Below are 20,597 nucleotides of genomic sequence, written 5' to 3' on the forward strand. Positions count from 1 at the left end.
ATTCAGTCTCCTTAGTAGTTATAAGTCTATTCATATTTTCTATTTTTGCATGATTCAGTTTTGGTATAGTTTGTGTTTTTAACAATTGTTCCATTTCAGGGGCTCCTGGCTGGCTCAGTTGGTGGAGTATGCAACTCTTAATCTCAGGGTTATGAGTTCAGACCCCAAGCTGGGTATAGAGATTTCTTAAAATCTATTTATTTTTAAAGATTTTATTTATTTGAGTGAGAAGAGAGCATGAGTGTGGGGAGGGGCAGTGGGAGAGGGAGAAGCGGACTCCCCATTGAGCAGGGAGCCCAACATGGGGCTCGAACCCAGGACTCCAGGATCATGACCTGAGCCAAAGGCAGACACTTAACCAACTGAGCCACCCAAGTGCTGCTAAAATCTTCAAAAAAACAACAATGAAAAAGAATTTTCCCATTTCATCTATTCTATTTGACCTAATTTGTTGGCATACACAATTGTTCCTAGCATTCTCTCATAATCATTTGTTTCATAAAATTGGCAGTAACATCTCTATGATTTTAGCAGTTTGAGTCTTCTCTTTTTACTTAGTCTAGCCAAAAGTTTGTCAATTTGGTAACCTTTTCCAAAACCAGTTCTTGGTTTTCTTGATTTTTCTCCCATTTTTTTCTATCCTCTATTTTATCCCTACTCTTTATTATTTCCTTCCTTCTGTTAGCTTTGAGTTTAGTTTGCTTTTTCTACTTCAAGGTATAGAATTAGGTTACTAATTTAGATCTTTTTTTAATGTATGTATTTATAGTTATAAATTTCCTTCAGCATTGCATTAAGTTTTGGTTTGTTGTGTTTGTTTTCATTTGTCTCAGAGTCTTTTAATTTCTGTTCAGATTTCTTTGACTCATTGGTTGCTTAATTTCTATATATTTGTGAATTTTCCAGTTTTCCTTCTGTTATTAATTTCTAATTCTGTTTGATCAGAAAAGATACTTTGTATGACTTTCAAATTTATTAAAACAAGTTTTGTTGCCTAACATGGTTTATTCTGGAGAATGCTCCATGAGCACTTGAGAAAAATGTCTATTCTGCTGTTGTTGGGTGAGTGTTTGATATTATGTGTTATTTATTTTTGAGAGAAAGAAAGAGAGGGAGAGCACAAGCCATGGGGAGAGGCAAAAGGAGAAGCAGGATCCTTGCTCAATCCAGAAACCCTGAGATCATGACCTGAGCCAAAGGCAGATGCTTAACCCACTGAGCCACCCAGGTGCCCCTAAGTAGATCTTATTTTAAAGTAATCTCTACACCCAGAATGGGACTGAAACTCACAACTCCGGGACCAGGAGTTGCATGTTCTACTGACTGAGCCAGTCAGGTGCCCCAGGTCCACTCTGTGTTTTTGTTTTGTTTTTTAAAGAGTTATTTATTTGAGAGAGCACGAGAGCACACAGAGGGAGAGGGAGAAGCAGACTCCCCACAGAGCAGGGAGCCCTGACTCAGGGCTTGATCCCAGGACCCTGGGATCACGACCTGAGCTAAAGGCAGACACTTAACCAACTGAGCCAGCCAGCCACCCCTGTCCCCTTGGTCTTTAGCATTCTTTAGGTTCTCTATTTCCTTCTGGTGATTTATCCACTATTGAAAGTGGGGTACTGAGATCTGCAACTACTACTGTAGAACTGTTTTTCCCTTCCATTCTGTCAGTTTGGGCTCCATAGAATTTGGGGGCTCTGATACTTGGTGCATTTATGTTTGTACAGGCAGACTTTATTGCTTTGCGGATAGTGTTTTTACAAACTAAATTTTGTGGCAACCCTGTGTTGAGAAAGTCTGCCATTTTTCCAACAGTATTTGCTCGTCTGTCACCTTTGATAATTTTCACAATATTTCAAACTTTTTCATTCTATTTTTTATGGCCATCTGTGATTACAACTTGGAGAAAGCTCGGGTGATGGTTAGCAGTTTTGAGCAATAAAGTCTTTTTAATTAAGCTATGTACATTTCTTTAGACATGCTATTGCACAGGTAAGAGACTACAGTGTAAATATACACATAACTTTTACATCCACTGGGAAACTAAAAATTCATTGACTTTATTGCAGTGATCTAGAACCAACACAGGATCTCCAAGGTCTGCCTGTACTTGCTGTATCTTCTTGATAAATTGACCTTTTAACTGACAAAGAGTGTCCTTCCTTGTCTCATCTCCTAACAGATGATGAGTTCAGCCTGCTTGGTCTGATTGTAGTAACTGCCGCTTCAGCTGTCTCGTTACTATTTGCGCGGAACATCTTCTTCCAACCTGTCACTTTCAGCCTTTGTCTTCAGATCCAAAGCGACTCTCTTACAGACAGCATATAGTTCGGTCACATTTTTTATCCACTGCTCCACTGTCTCTTGATTGGAGAGTTCAATGCCTTTACAGTTAATTACCAATAAGACTTACTTTTGCCATTTTACTATTTGTTTTCTATGTGTCTTAGAGGATTTTTTGTCTGTCATTGCCTCCTTACTGCCTTCTTTGTGGTATTTTTTTTTTCATAGTGGCACATCTTAGTTCCTAATTTAGATATGAAGTAGTAGGAAGGATACCAAAAATGACATAAAGACTGGTCCTACCAGACCACTCAGAGCGAGGCCTAAGACAACAAACTCCTCTAAATTGTTCATCTCACTGCTCTGCAAGTTTCCCCTGCGCCACATTCTCGGGGACAGGAGAGCACACAGCAGCAGCTCGTCTTTAGTGGTCCTTTCAGTGAGTTCCCCCCGCCCAGACCTTCTGCAGAGCTCAGCCCAAACTGTGGTCAACACTTGTGTGCTGCTTCCCCCACCAAGTACTTGGTACCTCATATAAAAGGGGAAAGGCACAGCAGAGGGAGTAGACAGTGGTATGGTGCTGGCATCACATGGTGACAGATGGGAGCTACACTTGAGAACACAGGCAATGGACAGAGTTGTAGAATCATGTTGTACCTCTGAAACTAGCGTATCATCGCATGGCGACTAGACTTCAATTTTATGTATATGAAAATAAAAGCCAGGGCTCACCAGCCCAGCACCCCTGCTCAGAAATGACCAAGTCTAGCAGGTGTTAGGGACTCCTCGTGCACATGCTGGCAACACGTTCAGTAAAAAGGCAGGCTGTGCTGTGGATCTTCATGGAGTTTTGGAGGCGGCATTCTGAGCTGAGTGTTGTATCCTAGATTCAGGGAAGGCATTCTTTCTTTAGGAACAGAACCCTAGGAAATAAATAGATTTGTAAACCCGTCATTTTCTCTGTCCTCCCAGGTGCATCATTTCTGGCATGGCCTCAGGAAGCATCGTCCTGTTTTACAACGACTTCAACCGGTGGCATCACGAATACCAAACCCGCTACTGACAGCGACAGCTGCATGGCAGCCTGGCCCCCAGCCTCGGCGGGGGGAGTGATCGGGAGCAGCTTTCTCTTAGAAATAGCTATCACATGTGAATGTAACTTAAATTTGCTCTAAGAAGCAAAATATTTTTTAAAGTTAATTGCTATTTTTGTAGACTTTGCTTGACTTTTTTGGGGGAGAATAGCAAAGCAGAAAATCGGCTGCTGGGTTCTGTAGTTTAAAAAAATCTATATTTTTAGTCATAATGAGAAGTCTATTTTCACCAATTATGGAAACATACAGTGGAGCAAGTAAACCCACTTATTCTAACTATATTATGAAAAACCACTTCCCTTTATCTATAATCTTGAGAAATACATGATTTTAACAATAGGGAAATGAGTTATAATACTGGGATTGGGAATTTTATGCTGTACTTTGAGTCCTGTATTTTTCCAAGCAATCGTGCTTCTTCAGCACTGAAATTTCTGGGATTTAAATAGTAATGTTTAAATTATGGTAAATGTAATTTAAAACATCTCAATGAATTATTTCTATCAATATTGTTCAAGCATGCTTTAGACCTAGAAAATGATGGTTTGGGGGAGGTTCTTTTATTGTGTGGTTAACATAAAGGATCTAATGTTATAGCAAGTGTGAAGTATTTACAGTGTTTTATTTACAATGTTTTATTTACAATATTTTCCTGAGATGTTGTCTTCATCGCACACCAAAATGAAATGATGGAAAGGTTCGTGGGCTCACAACCTTTGTTTTTCTTTTAAAGTGAATTTAAGAACCAAAGCTCACCCCAGAGGTTTGACTGTCCTAGGGCACTGAGGCAGAGCCATCAGCTGGGCTCCCCTCCCCACCCCAGTCTGAGAACAGAGGCAATGAGGTGCTGTAGGAAGCAACACCCATCTGACCTTCTCTTTGTTACTAAGTATCTTCACCTTCCTTTGAGTAGCAGTTTGTATTAAGAAACATGTTATTTTGGTGTTGTGTAATTCTACTTTTCTAGCAGACTGCTGTGGAAATCTGTGAAAAATATTTGAGAAAAGGTCTGTATTGCATAAATAAATTCTTTGTAAGTTGTGAACTTCGAGTTGAAACCAGCATTCCATCTCTTTCTCTTTCACTTACCTAAAGGGGTCCCCTCCTATTTTCCAACATTCAGCTCTTCTCTAAAAGCAAAGATTTGGAATGGAACAATCAGTTTGACAGAAAAATTAAATGAAATGGCATTTGTAATTGAATTTTTCAGAATATCTTTTCACTTCTAATTTAAAACATTAATGAAACAATTCTTCACAAAGAAAATGTCAAACTCTGGTGTAGTCCCAGATCTTGAACAATAACCAACAAGAAGAGACTTTCTTGAAACAGGAACCTGGGTCTTCTTTGGCCAGACAGCTCTGTCTTGCCAAGACTTACGCTGATGAGAACACTAGATCTATAGCTAAGATCCACCACTGTTTTATAAAACCATTAAGGAAAAAAAAAGTCAAATGTGAGAATATACATTTTAGAGCAAAGAAAAACCCAAGTTACTGGTAAATTAATTAAACATCCTCACTGCTGATACCCCCTGATATTGTACTTTGGAAAGTTTAGGGAAAATGGTAGAATTAGGAATATCTACATCCTATGCCAAGCATTTGATACTTTGAATTACCCCATTTTTACAAGCTTAAAGCAAAATGAATAAAGCAGCTTCCTCTTGGGCCTAAGAAGAAAATTGGTGCCTCCAATGCCTTTATGTGTTTTAAAACTTACAACTATGGAAAATTAACCAAAACATAAGTAACATATTATTTACTTATGTATTCCTTTACTCATAAAACAAATATAGCTGGTGTCAACACAAGGGCTTCTTAAGGACAGAATCTGTTTACCATATTAGGATTTATTCAGCATTGACTTATTTTAACCAACGTTAGCTACTTAAGAAAACCACACACACACACAAAACATTTCTTCAAATAAATTTAAACTAATAAGGGGAAAAGAGTCAAGGCCGTGGTGGTCTGGGACTAAGCTGGATGACCCACGCAGACGGGAGGCAGGGCGGCGCACTCGGAAAGTGGCTGTGCTCGGAAGTGTGCTGTGTCCCCTCTACATACAGTAATTTACGGCTGATTTTAAAATGCACTGTCTCAAGGAATTCAGATTTTCCTCCCTGATAGTATCGATTCTTACTGAAATGCCACCAATCAAGTCCTCGAGGCTCTGTAATTCAAGAAACAGCACACTGGATCTCTGGGAGAAAGCAGACAGGCTTAGCGAATATAGGACACGAAAACTTGACAGGCACACTGATACACACTGATGGATGAGTCCCTCTCAGATGAGAATCTTACTCCCCAGAGGACACCAGATATCCATAAATAAATATTCTAATACATTAATTCAATAAAAAGGAATGATCTTGTCCCCTAAAACATTGAGTTCTACTGATCAGTCTACAGGACAAGAGGATTCACAGTGACCTGGACAGGAACCCTAAGAAGCTGCATGTAGGACGTGAGGTAGCTTGGAACCTGGGGCTGCCCTTCTCCATTCAGCTCCAACAGTGGAGCAGAGCCCGAGAGCCAGCGGCCGGAAGACAGACAGACACACACACACACCCGGGGCCATGTGTACCCCCCGAACTGTCAGATGGCCAGTGGGGTAGCAAAGCTGGTGAGGGTCAAGTCTGCAGGAGATGGCCAGGAATCCCCCATTCAGCCAGACAGCACTTCCACTTTAGACCCTTTTCAGCAAACAGAACTGAATTAAAATGACAGACAACAAATCTACCAAGACAGGAATTTTAGGGGAGAGATTTTCACTAGGTACCTGATAGCTTTTTCCTGGACAGGATTTCAAGAGCTCTTGGCCATACAAATCATAGACCTGGTTTGGTCCTTCTCCTGCACTGCCCTGCTCACCCTCCATCAATGCAAAAGGACACAGGTTCCTTCTGCATGCACGCGATGAAGAGTCCTACCACTGAGATTGGTGGAGAAGCTTGGCTGGTTCCTGGGGTACATTACAGATCATATAGTAGCAGCCAGCCCCCCAGCCTCACCTCATCATGTGACATCACATTTGGCCAAAGTGTGTTCACAAACAAGAAACAAGGAGGACGAGACGTGAATCTCAAAACCTGCATAAACTGTGTGTATCAGCAAATATTTCTCCTTGGCTATCTCTGCCCCACTACTGGGGAAAGAAGAGTTTTCTTTTTCTTTTCTTTTTTTTTTTTAAGATTTTATTTATTTATTTGACAGAGATCACAAGTAGGCAGAGAGGCAGGCAGAGAGAGCGGAGGAAGCAGGCTCCCTGTTGAGCAGAGAGCCCGATGCAGGTCTCGATCCCAGGACCCTGGGATCATGACCTGAGCTGAAGGCAGAGGCTTTAAACCGCTGAGGCACCCAGGCACCCAAAAGAAGAGTTTTCTACTTCAACTAGGAGAGGAACCAGCCTAACTACTCCCATTTTTGTAGCAGAAGGAAGCTGAGAATTGTAAAAACTTCCTACACTGTAAAACGGAAGGGAAAACACCATAAAATAGCAAATCAGTAACAAAGTACAAAAAATATTTGTTAAATTTTCTTTTGTCTCTCTTATTTCCTCTCAGATATGTGGGCAAAACAGCTTTTGTATTTTCATCTATGAATCAAATTTATGTATAGATTTAAAGAGTTGAGTCCATGATACACATTTTAGGTCCCCCAAAGTCATAAGATCACTATTTAAAAACCCAAGCCCATTATTAATGACACTGACACATCACTCCCAGCCTTCCCTGCTATGAACCAAAAATGCAGATTGCTCAAACCAAGGGACATCACATTTTTCTAATGAAACTGAGCGTGGTCTGGCCTTCAGGCAAGCTGTCTTCTGGAGACAGCCAGGCTCTCCAAGAAGGGAAGAAGGCAATGCACAAATGTTGCTATGAATTCTGACACCTCGGCAGTCATATGCCAGAAACATGAAGTGAATTACATTCCTGTCTCAAGTTCAGGAATATTTTTCCTTGCCAAAACCAAAGTTGGGGGCGGGTGTGCTGGGCAAGCTGTTATTTCCTCATACCTGGCAGGAAGCAACTGGCTGCTTTGCAGCTTTGAATTTGGACAATTTGAAAGACATTCCCCAGACCCGACTCCATCCTCTGCACAGATGCCCAACCCTCACAACCCAATAAACTTAGCCCAACAGGTTGAAACCTTCCTGACCACACCATCCCGAATGATGAATGAGGGGGTTCTGTTTGGGAAAGGGCAGGGCAGAAGCAAATGGCTATGTACCAGATACACCCATTCCTTCCCCTCAGTTATTCAGTGAGGGCAGCACCTTCCCACAGCCGTCTTTGAGTTCAAGGCTTTATCACAAAGTGCCCACTTCACATCCGCTGGCCAAGACTAAGATGCACACACCAGCTTCCTTCTGGAGAAATTACTCTCTTTAACAGAAACCCCCCCCCCCTTCCCCGCTGCCCCCATAACCCCTCAGACCTCCTCAATCCCCAGTTTTCTACCACTTTACCAGGTGTCTCCACCATCGTATCCCACCTCTGCCTATGACACAGACGACCCATCTAAAGCATCTCTGACCACCTAGTGGACAGCCCAGGTAGAAGGACAGCCTCCCTGGGAACCGGGAGCAGCAAGTCCCAGCTCCAGCAAGTCGGGATGAGCTCCTGACCCTCCCGAGTTTTCTCATTGGTGGAATGCGGCCATTAACCTCTCGTTCTCAGGGATGTGGTGTGGCTCAAATGATACAGGATGAAGTAAATACGCCGTAAACAACTGTGGTTATGCCTTAGCAAGTAAGCGTTTCCAAGGACTAGACTGTCACTCCTTCAGAAAGCAGCTAATTCTGTCACTGGGCTGCCATTTGATAGAGTCTCAGACTCTACACACACCCCTGACCCTTTGTGCCTCCTACCTACTAACCTCCGACCACCATCCAGAGCAAGCAGAAGCGAGTCTACACCCGCAGCTGTGGGACAAGTCTTTAACCAGCCAAGACATCTAAGGATGTGCCTCTCGTTTCCCTAGTGCCTTTATGTGTCCCCCTAGTCCTCGGCTACCAGGGCTTCAGAGCCCTGCATACCCTGGCTGCCCTCCCTCAGATCATCATTGGCTCATGTGCGCCACATACCTCGAGGCCTCCGAACAGATCTGCACCCGTGGGAGGACTGGGCTTCCCTGGCCCACGCTCCACACATCCTTGCCCTGGCGCAGTGTGAGGTCACGCTAACATGCCAGGAGCTCTGGGGGCACCTCCTGAGCGCTGACCACTGCAGCTCCCCGCACCCTGATCTTTCCTACGACCCGCCACGCGTCCAGGACGCAGTCAGCAGAACCGCAGCCCTTCACACCCTGACTTCACACTGTGGGTCTGGATCTGCGTTCTAACCTGCTGAGTCATTTTAAATCGGCCCATCCCATGTAAAGGCTGGAGAAGCATTCTTTCTACACCGTCAGTCACATCATAGGCACACACAAAACAAAAAAAGAGCAACAAAGACGGAGAGCCGTGGTTTTACTTTAGAGCTGCAGTGGCCGGCATGGCTGCGTGGGCTCCGACCACTCACAATGCGCCCATCCCAAGCAAAGACTTGCTGTAAATGCCAATGCACAGTAGATTTCAACGATTAAAAAAAAAGATGTCCAAGATTTTGTTTACATTGGTTGCATGTTCAAATAATACTGTAGAGACACTGAGTTAAATCAAATATACTACAAAATTAATTTCACCCATTCCTTTTCAATGTGGCACCAGAAAATGGGAACTTGACACCGCGTTTCCAGGAGGCAGCACACTGCTCCAGAACTTTCTCCACAGCACCATGCATCGGCACCCTTTTCTCTTTCCACACGGTCTGTGCTGAACTGTCCTCACTGTTTTCAAATTCCCATTTCACAGTCATATCCATGAAGATATTTGGGGGGAGTTTTGCCAAATGTTTTCAATCCATATATTCCATGTATTTCCATATTACGGCAAGCCTTTTGAAAAAAGAGACACCTGCCCTGACTCGTGGCCCAGGCGCCGAGCCCGGCAGGCACTCCTCTTTTTCTACCCCTTCAAAGGTCAGTTTCTATAGCTGCAGATCCCCTGGCTGGAGTAAGGCAATGAACAACCAACGAGGACAGGCTACTCTCACTGTGCAGGAGTGGAGGAACCTAGCAATTATATACCTGTATTTAACCTGGATTCTGAGAACAGAACTCAACAAATGTTTTCTAAGCACACAGGTAAATGAACAACTTGCCTATAGAGTCAGAGCCTGTATTAAGGATCCTTGCTTAGATGACCACTCACATCCAGGTCTTGGTCGCCTCCCCCCGCCCGCCCACATCCCACCCCCGTCCTGGGGATAGGAACCTCCAAAGAGCACTGAGATGGAAGAACCTAAAGTTGCCTGGTGACTCTGTCCCCTACCAATCCTGTGACTTCCTGTCACCTCACTGCTTGGTTTGCCAGCACACGTTTACCAGCACACGTCACTCGAGGGGTCTGTGGGATTAAGAGAATCCCAGAAGGAATGCTAGGCCATGCTATCACACCTGCTCATGCCACTACCTGTATCCAGGCCTCCTCCCCCAAGTCCCAGGCCACATGAGGGGGGCGCAGAGGGCGGGAACACGTGCAGAACAGAAGATGCTCCTTCATCTTAGCGACAGTGACCGCTGCCTTGGCAATTACATTCTTAAGATGTTAGCAAATGCCTTTGGACTTCGGTCCCTGGAAGGGGCTCAGGTTTCAGACTCTGATCACTGCCAGAGGCCATGCTCCATCCCTACTTCTGTGTTCTTCCCTTTACATGAGACCTTTCCTTCCAGTAACAAAAATATTTCCACTGGAAGCTGTGAAAAGGCTTGCTCTTGAACTCCTCAGTGAGGACAGAGACATGCAGGAGGGTCTAGGTCGGTACATCACAGCTTTTGGGAAACTGCCCTCCTCCTGAGGCTGGTACCTGTTGCAGCTGTGGGCCTGGGAAGCCCATCTGTGTTTTATAACTGGCCTCTGGATCAAATCATGAGCCAGCACCAGCCCAGGGAGAAATCATCGCGTGCTTGGGAACAGGCACATGGTCTCAATCCTTCACCAGTGTGAATGAAGAGATCCAGGGCTGAAGGAGATGGTCTCTAGGCCTACATCTGGGCAGCCTCGAGAAGCTGGGGACAGAAGCAGCACCGGGCTACACCAGAGCTGTAGGCGAGCAGGCATTAGGAGAGAACAGAAACCAGGAGCTGAGATGCACCCAAAGCAGCTGACAGCAGACCGCACAGCCTCTGAGTCAGAGACAGTGACAGGAGACACGGGAACAGCTGCCCTGACTCCCCATTTCCTATAAAGCCTGACCTTCCTACCGTTGGTTCCACAGGATTCCTCCGCTGTGTGCTAATAATCCCTATTTATTCCTGAGCTTTTGTTGTGGGTTTCTGCACCTGTTACCAAATACACTTAGACCAAGATGCATTTTCATGTGCTCTTCCCCCTCCCCACCCAAAATTTATAAAAAGACAAGGGTACATCTGCCAGATCATGGGGCAAGGAGGTGTGCTCTGATCACACATCCCCCACAAGACACCACCACACAATCCTTTGCTCACCCCCAGCATTTTTTCTCAAGAAGGGTTTATTGCAGGTTAGGTACACTGGTAAGAGGCAAAAATCTAACAATTAGAATGAACTACAGGGCCCACCAGTTTAGAGGATGAGCGGGTAAAACAAATCTACTGATTATGTACAATTATTAAAAAGGGCAGGGTAGTGGGAAAAAAGGAAAAACTGCCAGCAGCCTTCCAGAAGGTTAATAACAGAGGATGTTTGCGGAGCACCTTCCTGCCCCAGTCCTGACTGGGCCTCGGCCCACGTTTCCTCAGTTGTTTCCGGCCAGCTCCAGATGACAAACAGATGATGGAGACTCTGGTGGCTGCTCAGATGCCTGCTCTCTAGAAGCCGACTTGCTGAGAAGACACCACCTTGGCCCGGGGGAAGCTGCATGCGCCAAGCCTTTCATGAAAAAGCCCAAAGGACAAATTCGTTAGCATTTCCTAATACATATGTGGGAAGAGTTAGCGGGAGAACACACAAGTTGAGGGAACAAAGTGACTTTCCCCTGGGGTCTGTGTACAAATAAATATCCAGTGTCGTCTCAGGTAAGCCCCGCACCCCAAGCTATATGGTGGGCTGCTTCCTCAGGCACCAAAAAGCACTTCTCAAAGTCTGGAATTAGTGTCCAGTGACCAGACTGTCCTCTTGGATGCTCGATTCTCCCATCAGAAAGCCAATCCTCCAAACCCCATCAGCAGAGGAAGGAGTTGTGTCACCTCTCACAGGACACCCGCAAAGGGACAAACGCAGTTCTAAGTTCTCGTAAGATAAAAAGGAACACTCCGAGTTTAAATAGGGGAGAAATCTTGGTTCATCCAAAGTGTTTCTATAAAAATGCATTAAATCCCAGATGAAAGCTGCACATTCTCTTGGTGACACTGTAAAATGTCCATTGAACCAAAAAAAAAAAAAAACAAAACCAAAAAAACAAAAACAAAAACAAAAAAACCCCACCAACTTCAAAGGAGCCTCTCTGAATTTCTGTTACCAAGGCTAACACTGCATAGGACCCTCCAGGAACTAGAGGGCAGAGCCCAGAGTATGAAAGAAGCAAGCCCCTGGCACAGAGCTCCTGGCTCCCGGCGGCCTTGGGGGTGCCAGCAACCTTCTGGAGGACAGGCAGCGGAGAAAGTCTCTTCAGCGAGTGGACTGCGCGGCAGCCCGGGCAGAAGAGGGGCTTTCCAGCGGTGTGGCGGGCTCCAGCCCGTCTGCCCGGGGCTCAGTCACGGTGGCGGCGCCAGGTCCCTGCCCGCTCACAGCCCGCAGCGGCAGGGGGGCAGAGGGGTGTAGGCGATTCCGGAGGGGCAGGGGCCGGGGCTGGCGGCACGGACACGGGGGGCTCCTCAGCTGAGGGAGGGACTGGAGAGGTCAGCTCCATCCCAGGTCGGCTGCTGTCCTGACAGTGCTTGCTGCAGAAAATCTGCCCCTCCTTATCTAGAGCCGTGTTCTGAGGAGAAAGCAGCGGAGACAACACGTTAGCCCGGCCTGGGCCTGGGTCAGAGCTACCACGACAGGAGCACACACGGGCATGCACAGGACTCGGGAACAGAAGAGGAGAAATAACATCAAACTTCTCTTCCAACAGAAGCCTGAGAGAAAAGCAACGGCTGCGGATAGCCCTCCCTGGGCAGTCGTCCAGGCTTGGCCTCGGCGCCCCGCTCAGCATCAGGCGGCCCTGGATGGCAGCCTGAGGCGATTCTTGTCTGGCTTGGAGCTGGCCTGAGTTCTGAGTGCTTCTTCCCATGCCCAGATCTGGAGCCCAGAAGAATCCTGGGATAACAAGCAAACCCTCCGCGAATGCTAAGGCCCTGACAGTTAGCTTTTCTAAGGCAAGTTCTTCCTCCCAGGGTGAAAAGTGACTCTTGTGTCATATAAATAAGTAATCCCCTTCCAACCCAACTGGCTGCCTCATCTATAAAAGCCTGCAATGTGATGGTGTACCATTACCCAATTTTAGATCTTCCATGATCACCTGACCTGCTCTTCTCCTGGGCAGTTTGATCTTGTTATACGCCCTCGTTGGTTTTGTTTTGTCTTGTCTTTTTTTTTTTTTTTTTAAGTAAACTCCATGCCCAAGGTGGTGCTTGAACTCACAACCCTGAGATCAAGAGTCATACCCTCCACGCTGAGCCAGCCAAGCACCCCACGCCCAAAGTTTCTAATCTGCTCAACTCCTCCAGGAGCACAGAAAAGGCTATAAACATGAAGGAATCACCTTGCTTTTCTGACCTCAGACTGAGAGGCAAGACTTCAGTTATCCTTTGCCTCAGTTTGAACATTTCTTGCTTCTCCAGAGAAGCCCAGCCTGCTGTCATCTCACTGGGTTTCCAAAGGTGCTTTCAGGTCTTGGGCACCTTTACCTAAAAGGCCCAAGGATCAGGAGGTGTTCTGTCATCTAACTGCCCTAGGGGGAAAGATAATACGGAGACTTTGAGCATTCTACAAGGTCTGGAGGGCACAGGAATAAACCACAGGGTCTTCTACAATGGGCTTGCATGGCTGCCTTCAGGGCACTCCACGGGCCCTTCCGAGCTCAAGCTAACAGTCAGTACTTTCCAAGGTCAACTTCCATTAACTGGAGAGTAGGTCACTATGGAAAAGCCAAATCAGAAACTTAGCACAGCTCTTGAACAAGTTTCCAAGCTCCTTGTAGGAGAGGAGGCTGGGCAGCACCTCAGGGAAAAAACACTGAACTTGGAGAGAGGCATCATTCACTTTCTTTTTTCTAGCACAAACTCCCTCCTGCGTCGAAGAAAACAATTTCTCAGTTATTTCTCCTTTTCTCTTCCTGTCAAGAGACCATGTATGTGTGCAGCAGAACAAAGCATTGCAGTGCAGTTAGTACATACCATTGCCTTGGACCTAGTCAGAGGGAAGCAATGCAGGCGGCGGGAGAGGCAGGAGAAGGGAGGAGAGAAGCGGGGACAGAAACTAGACTTACTTCAAACAGAAGCAACATGATTGAAACAGTTTTGTCTATCTTTAATTAAGCCCAAATCAGCCCCAAATTTCCCCTGAAAGGAACATCTTGACCTTGAGTGGGGAGACCACGCCATGTGAATTCATCCTTTCTCAAGTAGGCTAACCAGCAGCAGCGGGAAGGAGGTTTCTTAGAATTCCCTTTTCTGCCACAAGATGGCCTCGTCCCGTCCCTGAGACTGGGATGAGCCCCTGGGAAAAAACAGGAGGCTGCCCTACAAAGGCACTGTCCTTTTTTAAGTATCCTAAGGACAAGTCAAAGGAAATGCACGTGCTATTCAAACCCACAGGGCTCTCTTAAACCAAAACCTCATCCAACAGAAATCTCTTCTCTGACCCCAGAGGCTCCACACCTGTCCTACTGATAAAAATGCATCTTTGGAAATGTACTTGGAGAAAGAGAACAAAAGCCTTTGCAGAATACTTGTCCTATGCTGTTGTTCCCAAAAAGATGCTTCTTCACCCAATAAGAGGCAGCACTGAGCAGAACTCTCGAGGTCCTCCTCCCTCCCACTCGCCAGCTCTTCATCTGGGATGGCAGGCAACGTGGCGAGCCGTGAAGCTCTAAATTCAAGTTTTCCAAGGGCCTGTGGCGCTCCCTGGAAAGGCTGTCAGTAGGTACAGGAGACCCGCCCCATAAGAAGCTACGAGCTGGGCGCTGGTGTCAGAAGTCTGAGACAAGCATGCAGATGTAAGAGGGGCTGCGAATTAGGAGAGGCTCTGATTAAGCACAGCGTGTTGAATACCAGAATTCTGCTTCAGGACTCCCCACAGTCTCAACTGGGTAAAGGGCAAAATTCTGAAGTGTGTCTCAAACTGTCAAATCAAACTGTCAAATAAAATGCAGACAAGAGCGTCAACTTTACTTTCTTCCCCCTGCTGTTATTTACATTGTCACCCTATCATTTTCTCACAGGAGCCTCAGACGCGGGGGCATGGGGTGGGGTGCTAGGGCGGGAAGAGGCCTAGGAGTGAAGGCAGGCAGGACAGTTCTGACTGGAAGTTACACAGCAGTTACCTAAGGATTCGGCCCCGCGGCACCGATATCCACTTTCATAACTTCGAATCTGTAGGAAACCAGGTTAGCGCCTCACCTACTCTCGTTATGAGAACGTATGAATACCAGGGAGAATCCTTGGTGGGTCACCATTTTTCCTATAAAAACCATTTAAAACTGTTCCTAAGGGCAGGACACACAGACACAGAGTAGTGGTGAAAAGGATGAGGAAGACAACACAGAAGCATCGCAAGCTGCCCCCACACAACCATGCCCCAGGCCAGGTCCTCGCTTGGGTGAGGATTAGCATGACATCCCCATGGGGGCCTTCTTGCCACTGCTTTTGGGAACGAGCCCAAAATTCACAGGCCGGCTTTTTGGCCGTTGAGAATTGGTACCTCCAGAGACAAGCTTTACTGATTTCTCCTGTAGGTACTGAATGTGACAATGCCACTCAGCAGTTCCTCAGAGCTAACAACCTGCAGAGTTGTGTAGGGAACATGAGGTTAGACGGGACCCTGCCAACATGCTCAAAATGACAACTGAACATACATGTAAACACGCAGCTTGCACAGTCACCACTGGAATTACAGATATAAGAAGGGGTCGTTCGTTCGCACAACCAGTTAAAGCTCAGAGGTTTGAAATGTGACTAGGGATCTGCTTCATCAGCAAGTGGAAAAATATCATTTGTAAACCCCAAGATACAGGTTCTGAGAGTCTCTAAATATTATGATCCAGAACGGAGCCTATACTGGACCACAAGGGAAAGGGCTGGATCATTCCAGAGCCTTGGTGGGCCACAGGCCTTGGACCATGACTCCTGGGTGGGCCCCGAGTCCACAGATGACCTAGGCAATGATGGTAAAATTCCCCTAAACCCAGACATTGTCCTGTAAAAGTCCTTCCTCTAGGAGACCATGAAGCTTAATTAACATAGTCATTAAATTTTGATTCTAAAAAACACTCTTCTTAAAAGTTTTCATTATGTGTCAATGGTACCAATTTTTAATGTTTCATTTCTTTCTAAATTTCACAGAGGCTGCCCTCCAGTGGCATGCAACCAGGCCGTAACGGGCCATCTGTCCCCTCCATCAGTGCTCGCTCTCATAGGGAAACCACCTGAAAATACTCTCCTGCTGGTGAGTCAGTCAAGATGGTCCTTTTCCAAGTGTTTAAGCTGTAATTCTGTGACAGCTCTGACCTTCTCAGGCTTTCAGCAGAATGCTGCTAAAACACTAGAAAAACCACAACTCAAGAGGCCTTCTTCTCATGATGGTGCACGGAGTGCCCCGAAGTCCTGCACCACTACAAGAGACCCAGTCCACAGGCTCAGGCTCTGTCCAGGGAAGGGAAGCGGGGAGGGAGCACGCTTCCTAGCAGGGGCAGAATAAGGGAGTTACAGGATGTCCCGAAGACTGCCACATGACAGACCATGAGTGGTGCTAAGGTGCCAGAAGCACGACCAAACATCCCACAGGGTTCTCTGTTCACAGCATCGGGGTGGGGGTGGGGGGGGGTCCCTCAAGCTTCTATCTGGACCCGGAATCTTCTTAAGCAAACGTTCCTAGACTACAATGTGCCAGAGAGGAAGCCCCTGCTTTCCTTATAGTCGGGTAGAAAACAAGCTAAACCTTTCCAGAGGGTGACAGGCTTGTTCCCGAGTTAGAAAGCTGGAACTACGGTGACAGCCCATCACTGGCTGTCAGGTGCCCAGCTGGCCCCGGGGAACCACTAACACCCAAGGTGATTGGATGGCCAAGCTGCTCACAGCTCAGGCACCTGTCTCCTTAGAAAGTCCGAGTCTGAAGCCACTCGGCCCTGATCCTGTGAGGGGTGTGGGCAAAACAGAGTTCACCCCCAACCCCGACACCGGGGCCTGGTCCCACAACAGTGGACCACAACAGTGTGGGAGACGCTCACAGCCGGCTTTAAGGCCTGGCCTCGGCACGGGGTCAGTCTCGGTTCAGCGAGTTAATGGCACTTCTAGCTCAATTTCATTCTTTCTGACTTTATTTTCCCTTTCACTAAATGTACCTTAATGTCACTTCCCTTACTTGAATGCCACTTTTGATTTATTGTGTTTATGGATTTAGATAAACTGCCTCAAACCTTTGGAAAGAAGGAAGTTCTGAAAAAATATGGGGATCATTGTTACTGACTTCTTGTAAAATCTAACCCTGAAAAAATTAATATTTTTTACATTGTTCTGTACTTTTAAAAGCCACACAACACTGACTTCTTAAAGGGATTTGTTTAACTTTAGCTGTTTCTTATCCTGGGTCCCAAAGAATAATTCCTACCTCACAGAGTATTTCTGAAGCCTCGAATAGGCAGGGAGTTGCTTCTTCCATCTGTAAACCCACCCAGGCTTGGGAACCCCCTCCGGATGCCACACAGACATGAGAACAGAAGCACTGTCAAGGAGGGCGCTGAGCCTGGAGGGAGAGGCCAGGGGCTCCTCGGCACCCGGGCCCATCCGACTGGCCTGGCTGGTCCTGCACAAACCCCTCCCCAGGACTCCAGGCCCAGGAGTCAGACAGATGGGGGCACTCCATGTGCCAAGCCAATCCTGAAGCGAAAAGAAGAACATGGAAGGCGCCACCTTCCATGAGAGGGAAAAAGCCCTTGGCTATCCACTTCTAAAGACTCAATGTCAGCTGAGCAGTCAGGCCAGACACTGCCGCTTTCCAAGAGCAGAACCGGGCGCCCTTCCACTTACCATGATAACCGAGACCCCGGTGGAGGTGCTGTTCTGTTTGGGGAGCGCATTATTAAAGTGCTGTTTGAGTTTACCTGTTACTTCAGCTTGCATATTATTCTCCTGGGAGGCATCATCCTGCAGGAAAGACAAGAATCAAATACGATGATTTCTGATTCTCGGACCAAAGTTGTGTTTTTCTCAGTAGTCACCCCCACCCCACCATCTCTTCCTGAGATACCACAGGGTTAGGGGAACATGACCTTCTAAAAATAATTACGGCTGTGTAGCAGTCCTCTGTCCTCAGAAAGACCCCAGGCCATTTGCTCTGTTCCGTAAGCCTACAGTAGGCTGAGGAGAGAGCACCGGTCTCCAAGAGCACAAAGGAGGACACTCTTTAGGCTTCTGAGACTCTCCCCACAAGGCATAAATCCCACAGAATTTAGTATACATCCCTCCCACTGTAACAACAATATAAATGAAGAGTTTATTATTTTAATCAAGAATTCTGTTACTTGTAAGTCATGGCTGCTCATAAAGAAATGTGGAATCTCAGCTAATCGGGTTGAGACCCAAATCCCTTGGCAGGATCCAAGAGGCCAAAGCATGATGTCAGGATGTGAGGGACCACAGAGATGGTAGAGGGGCCCAGGGAGCCACCCCATCCCAACAAGCTGTCCAAAGCCCTTGGCTACGCACATTAACCACACTCTCTCAGAGCCTCTGGGAGTAAGGAAAACGCAGACTCTCCCACCAGCACCATTTCATGGATCACATTTACCCTAAACCCAGAGGTACCACCAACCCCAAAAGATTTCTGGTCGACATCATGCCCCCTCCACACAGCTGCAGAAGGAGCTGTGTCTCAGCCTCCCTAACCACAGCAGGAGGTGTCCTGTGGCTGTCCTGTGACCACATGCCATAAAGACGTGGGAATCAGGGTGTGAAACACGCTCATCCCCAGGCAAATCCTAAAAACTCTCAAACCCCAGAAGCACAGAAGGCAAAAGGTGAAAGGCTCCGAAGAGAGCATTCCGACCAACTCTTTCATTTTGCACACGTTGAAGGTGAGAGCCAGAAAGGGACAGTAACTTGCCAAGGTCAAATACTCCGAGATCCTCATGCCAACTGCTTTCTCGCAGAGAGCTACCTGCACGCTACTTGCTCATGAGAGAAAACAGCCAGTTCATCTGTCATGGAACTTGGAGGCAGGGCTCGGCATGCACACCCATGGTTACAGAACTTACAGATGTTCCTTCCCTGAGAACGTGGGTACTTACTGACACCCAGGGGTGGCTCAGGATTTCTCCCGCAGTACACCGAGCTTCTACGTTTACCTGAAGCATCTGACTGATTAATTCCTGGAAAAAGAAGACCACAGAGGAGACGACGTGGGGAATTCCAGCATAAACAGAGATCTGAGTTTGCACCATGTACTTCAAAGAACCAGCCAACACAGCTGCTCAGCCATTTCAACATCAAAGCTATTATCACCTACACCTCTGCTGTCTACCAGGCAGTTACACAGACACGGCTGCAGTAGCATGAAAAAAGAGAAGGTCTCTCCTGGGTCCACGTTAAACCAAGATGTTCTCTCCTAAAAGTTCTCGTGATTATCATCATTCCACAATTTAAAACCCGCAGTATCGTTCCTTTTGGCAAGTTGGCATGTCTTGTTCCCACATTCTGATGGCTGTCCAATATATATTTCTTAAAGAAATTAGAGGATGAATGTTTAGGGCTTAGAGAAACATAGGAGGGTGGCAGGGCAAACTGGAAGACAGCCAGTCCAGCATTCAGAATTTGCTTAAGAGTTTCAAGACAATTATCATATGCTCTCACTGATATGTGGAATTTAAGAAACAAGGGAGAGGATCATAGGGGAAGAGAGGAAAAAAATGAAACAAGACGAAACCAGAGAAGGAGACAAACCAAAAGAGATTGTAATCTCAGGAAACAAACTGAGGGTTGCTGGAGGGGAGTGGTGGGGGAGAGATGGGGGTAACTGGGGGATGGACATTGGGGAGGCACATGATATAATGAACACTGGGTGTTATGTAAGACTGATGAATCACAGACCTGTACCCCTGAAACAAATAATACATTATATGTTAATTTTTAAAAAATCTTTAAAAAAGTTTCAGAGACTATACTGTGGAATGAACTTAAAGAAGAAACACACACAATAAAATTTAAGACAAAACCTGGAGCTCACTACCAAGAGCTGCAATAGCCCCACACAACAGAGGAGGGCCGGCCGGCAGAAAGCAACCCACAGGAACAAACCATATGGGTACCTTTGCTGAGTCTGTGATGTTATCCCAGTAGGGGGCTGGAAACTCCAGCTTCCCAGCCAAGATCTGGTCGAAGAGATCTTCTTGGAGATTGTTCTCACTGAGTCAGTGACAAAGAATGGGAGAGAAACCAAAGTCGTCATACAGTTTTTCAACAAAATGGTCACAAGAAGAGTGGGGTGAAGAGTCCAGTCTCTCAACTTCACTTGTTATGACCCATTTTTTCCTTTCAGACAATGTGCTAAAGAATGTTTCCATAGGCCTACGTATCAGGGAGAGAGAGTACCCAAGACCCAAGGAGTCTGTTTAGTGTGTACAGTTTCAGCTTGGGAAGACAAAGTAATTTTGGAGACGAATAGTGGTGATGGTTCCACAATACTGTGAATGTACTTATGCCACTAAAGCTGTACATTTAAAAATGGTTAAAATGGTAAATTTTAGGTTGTATATATTTTGCCAGATAAAGGAAGGACTCAAGTTTAAATGGAATCTACAAATAATCTCAATTCTTATTTCAGGAAAAAAAACAAAAAACAAAAAACATCTCAGCATCTGCCCTCATTTAATCTCTCAAGGCAATCAGAGTGGAAAAGTAGCAAATCCGAGTCAGATATCCTTGCCCTCCCCGTCTGCTTTTCCAATAAAGCGGTCAAGATCAGTGCAGTAGCCGAGAGATGAAAAAGGTATGAGGAGCC

At 46.3% G+C, this 20,597-nt stretch overlaps 2 protein-coding genes and 1 long non-coding RNA gene across 12 annotated transcripts in view; 1 reads left to right on the plus strand and 2 right to left on the minus strand.

The window, feature by feature from the left end:
- The window catches only part of LRBA (LPS responsive beige-like anchor protein), a 729,797-nt gene extending 725,794 nt beyond the window's left edge, over positions 1-4,003 (plus strand). For all 3 annotated transcript variants that reach the window (XM_032855538.1, XM_032855540.1, XM_032855539.1), the window contains exon 57: positions 3,250-4,003. In XM_032855538.1, coding sequence (XP_032711429.1) covers positions 3,250-3,340 — 91 coding nt within the window. In that variant the 3' untranslated portion in view covers positions 3,341-4,003. The remainder of the gene's footprint in view (positions 1-3,249) is intronic.
- On the minus strand, positions 3,162-6,432 carry LOC116866565. The gene is made up of 3 exons (XR_004382424.1): positions 6,156-6,432; positions 4,461-4,501; positions 3,162-3,200 (listed from the first exon to the last, which is right to left on the minus strand). It is a non-coding gene; the product is annotated as an uncharacterized LOC116866565 (long non-coding RNA).
- A 5,452-nt stretch (positions 6,433-11,884) lies between these two features.
- Positions 11,885-20,597, minus strand: part of DCLK2 (doublecortin like kinase 2) — a 143,697-nt gene continuing 134,984 nt past the window's right edge. For 4 of the 8 annotated variants that reach the window (XM_032855544.1, XM_032855543.1, XM_032855542.1 and 1 more), the window contains 4 exons: positions 19,906-20,002; positions 18,889-18,969; positions 17,630-17,746; positions 11,885-12,378 (listed from right to left, as the gene is read on the minus strand). In XM_032855544.1, the coding sequence (XP_032711435.1) occupies positions 12,151-12,378; positions 17,630-17,746; positions 18,889-18,969; positions 19,906-20,002 (523 nt within the window). In that variant the 3' untranslated portion in view covers positions 11,885-12,150. Of the gene's footprint in view, positions 12,379-13,038; positions 13,794-14,656; positions 14,740-15,305; positions 15,387-17,629; positions 17,747-18,888; positions 18,970-19,905; positions 20,003-20,597 lie in introns of those variants that run through there. The other 4 variants (XR_004382422.1, XR_004382421.1, XM_032855546.1 and 1 more) reach the window with 3 other exon arrangements.

The sequence above is a fragment of the Lontra canadensis genome, unplaced genomic scaffold (genome assembly GCF_010015895.1).
Source record: "Lontra canadensis isolate GAN:19392208 unplaced genomic scaffold, GSC_riverotter_1.0 scaffold10, whole genome shotgun sequence".
NCBI lineage: Eukaryota > Metazoa > Chordata > Mammalia > Carnivora > Mustelidae > Lontra > Lontra canadensis.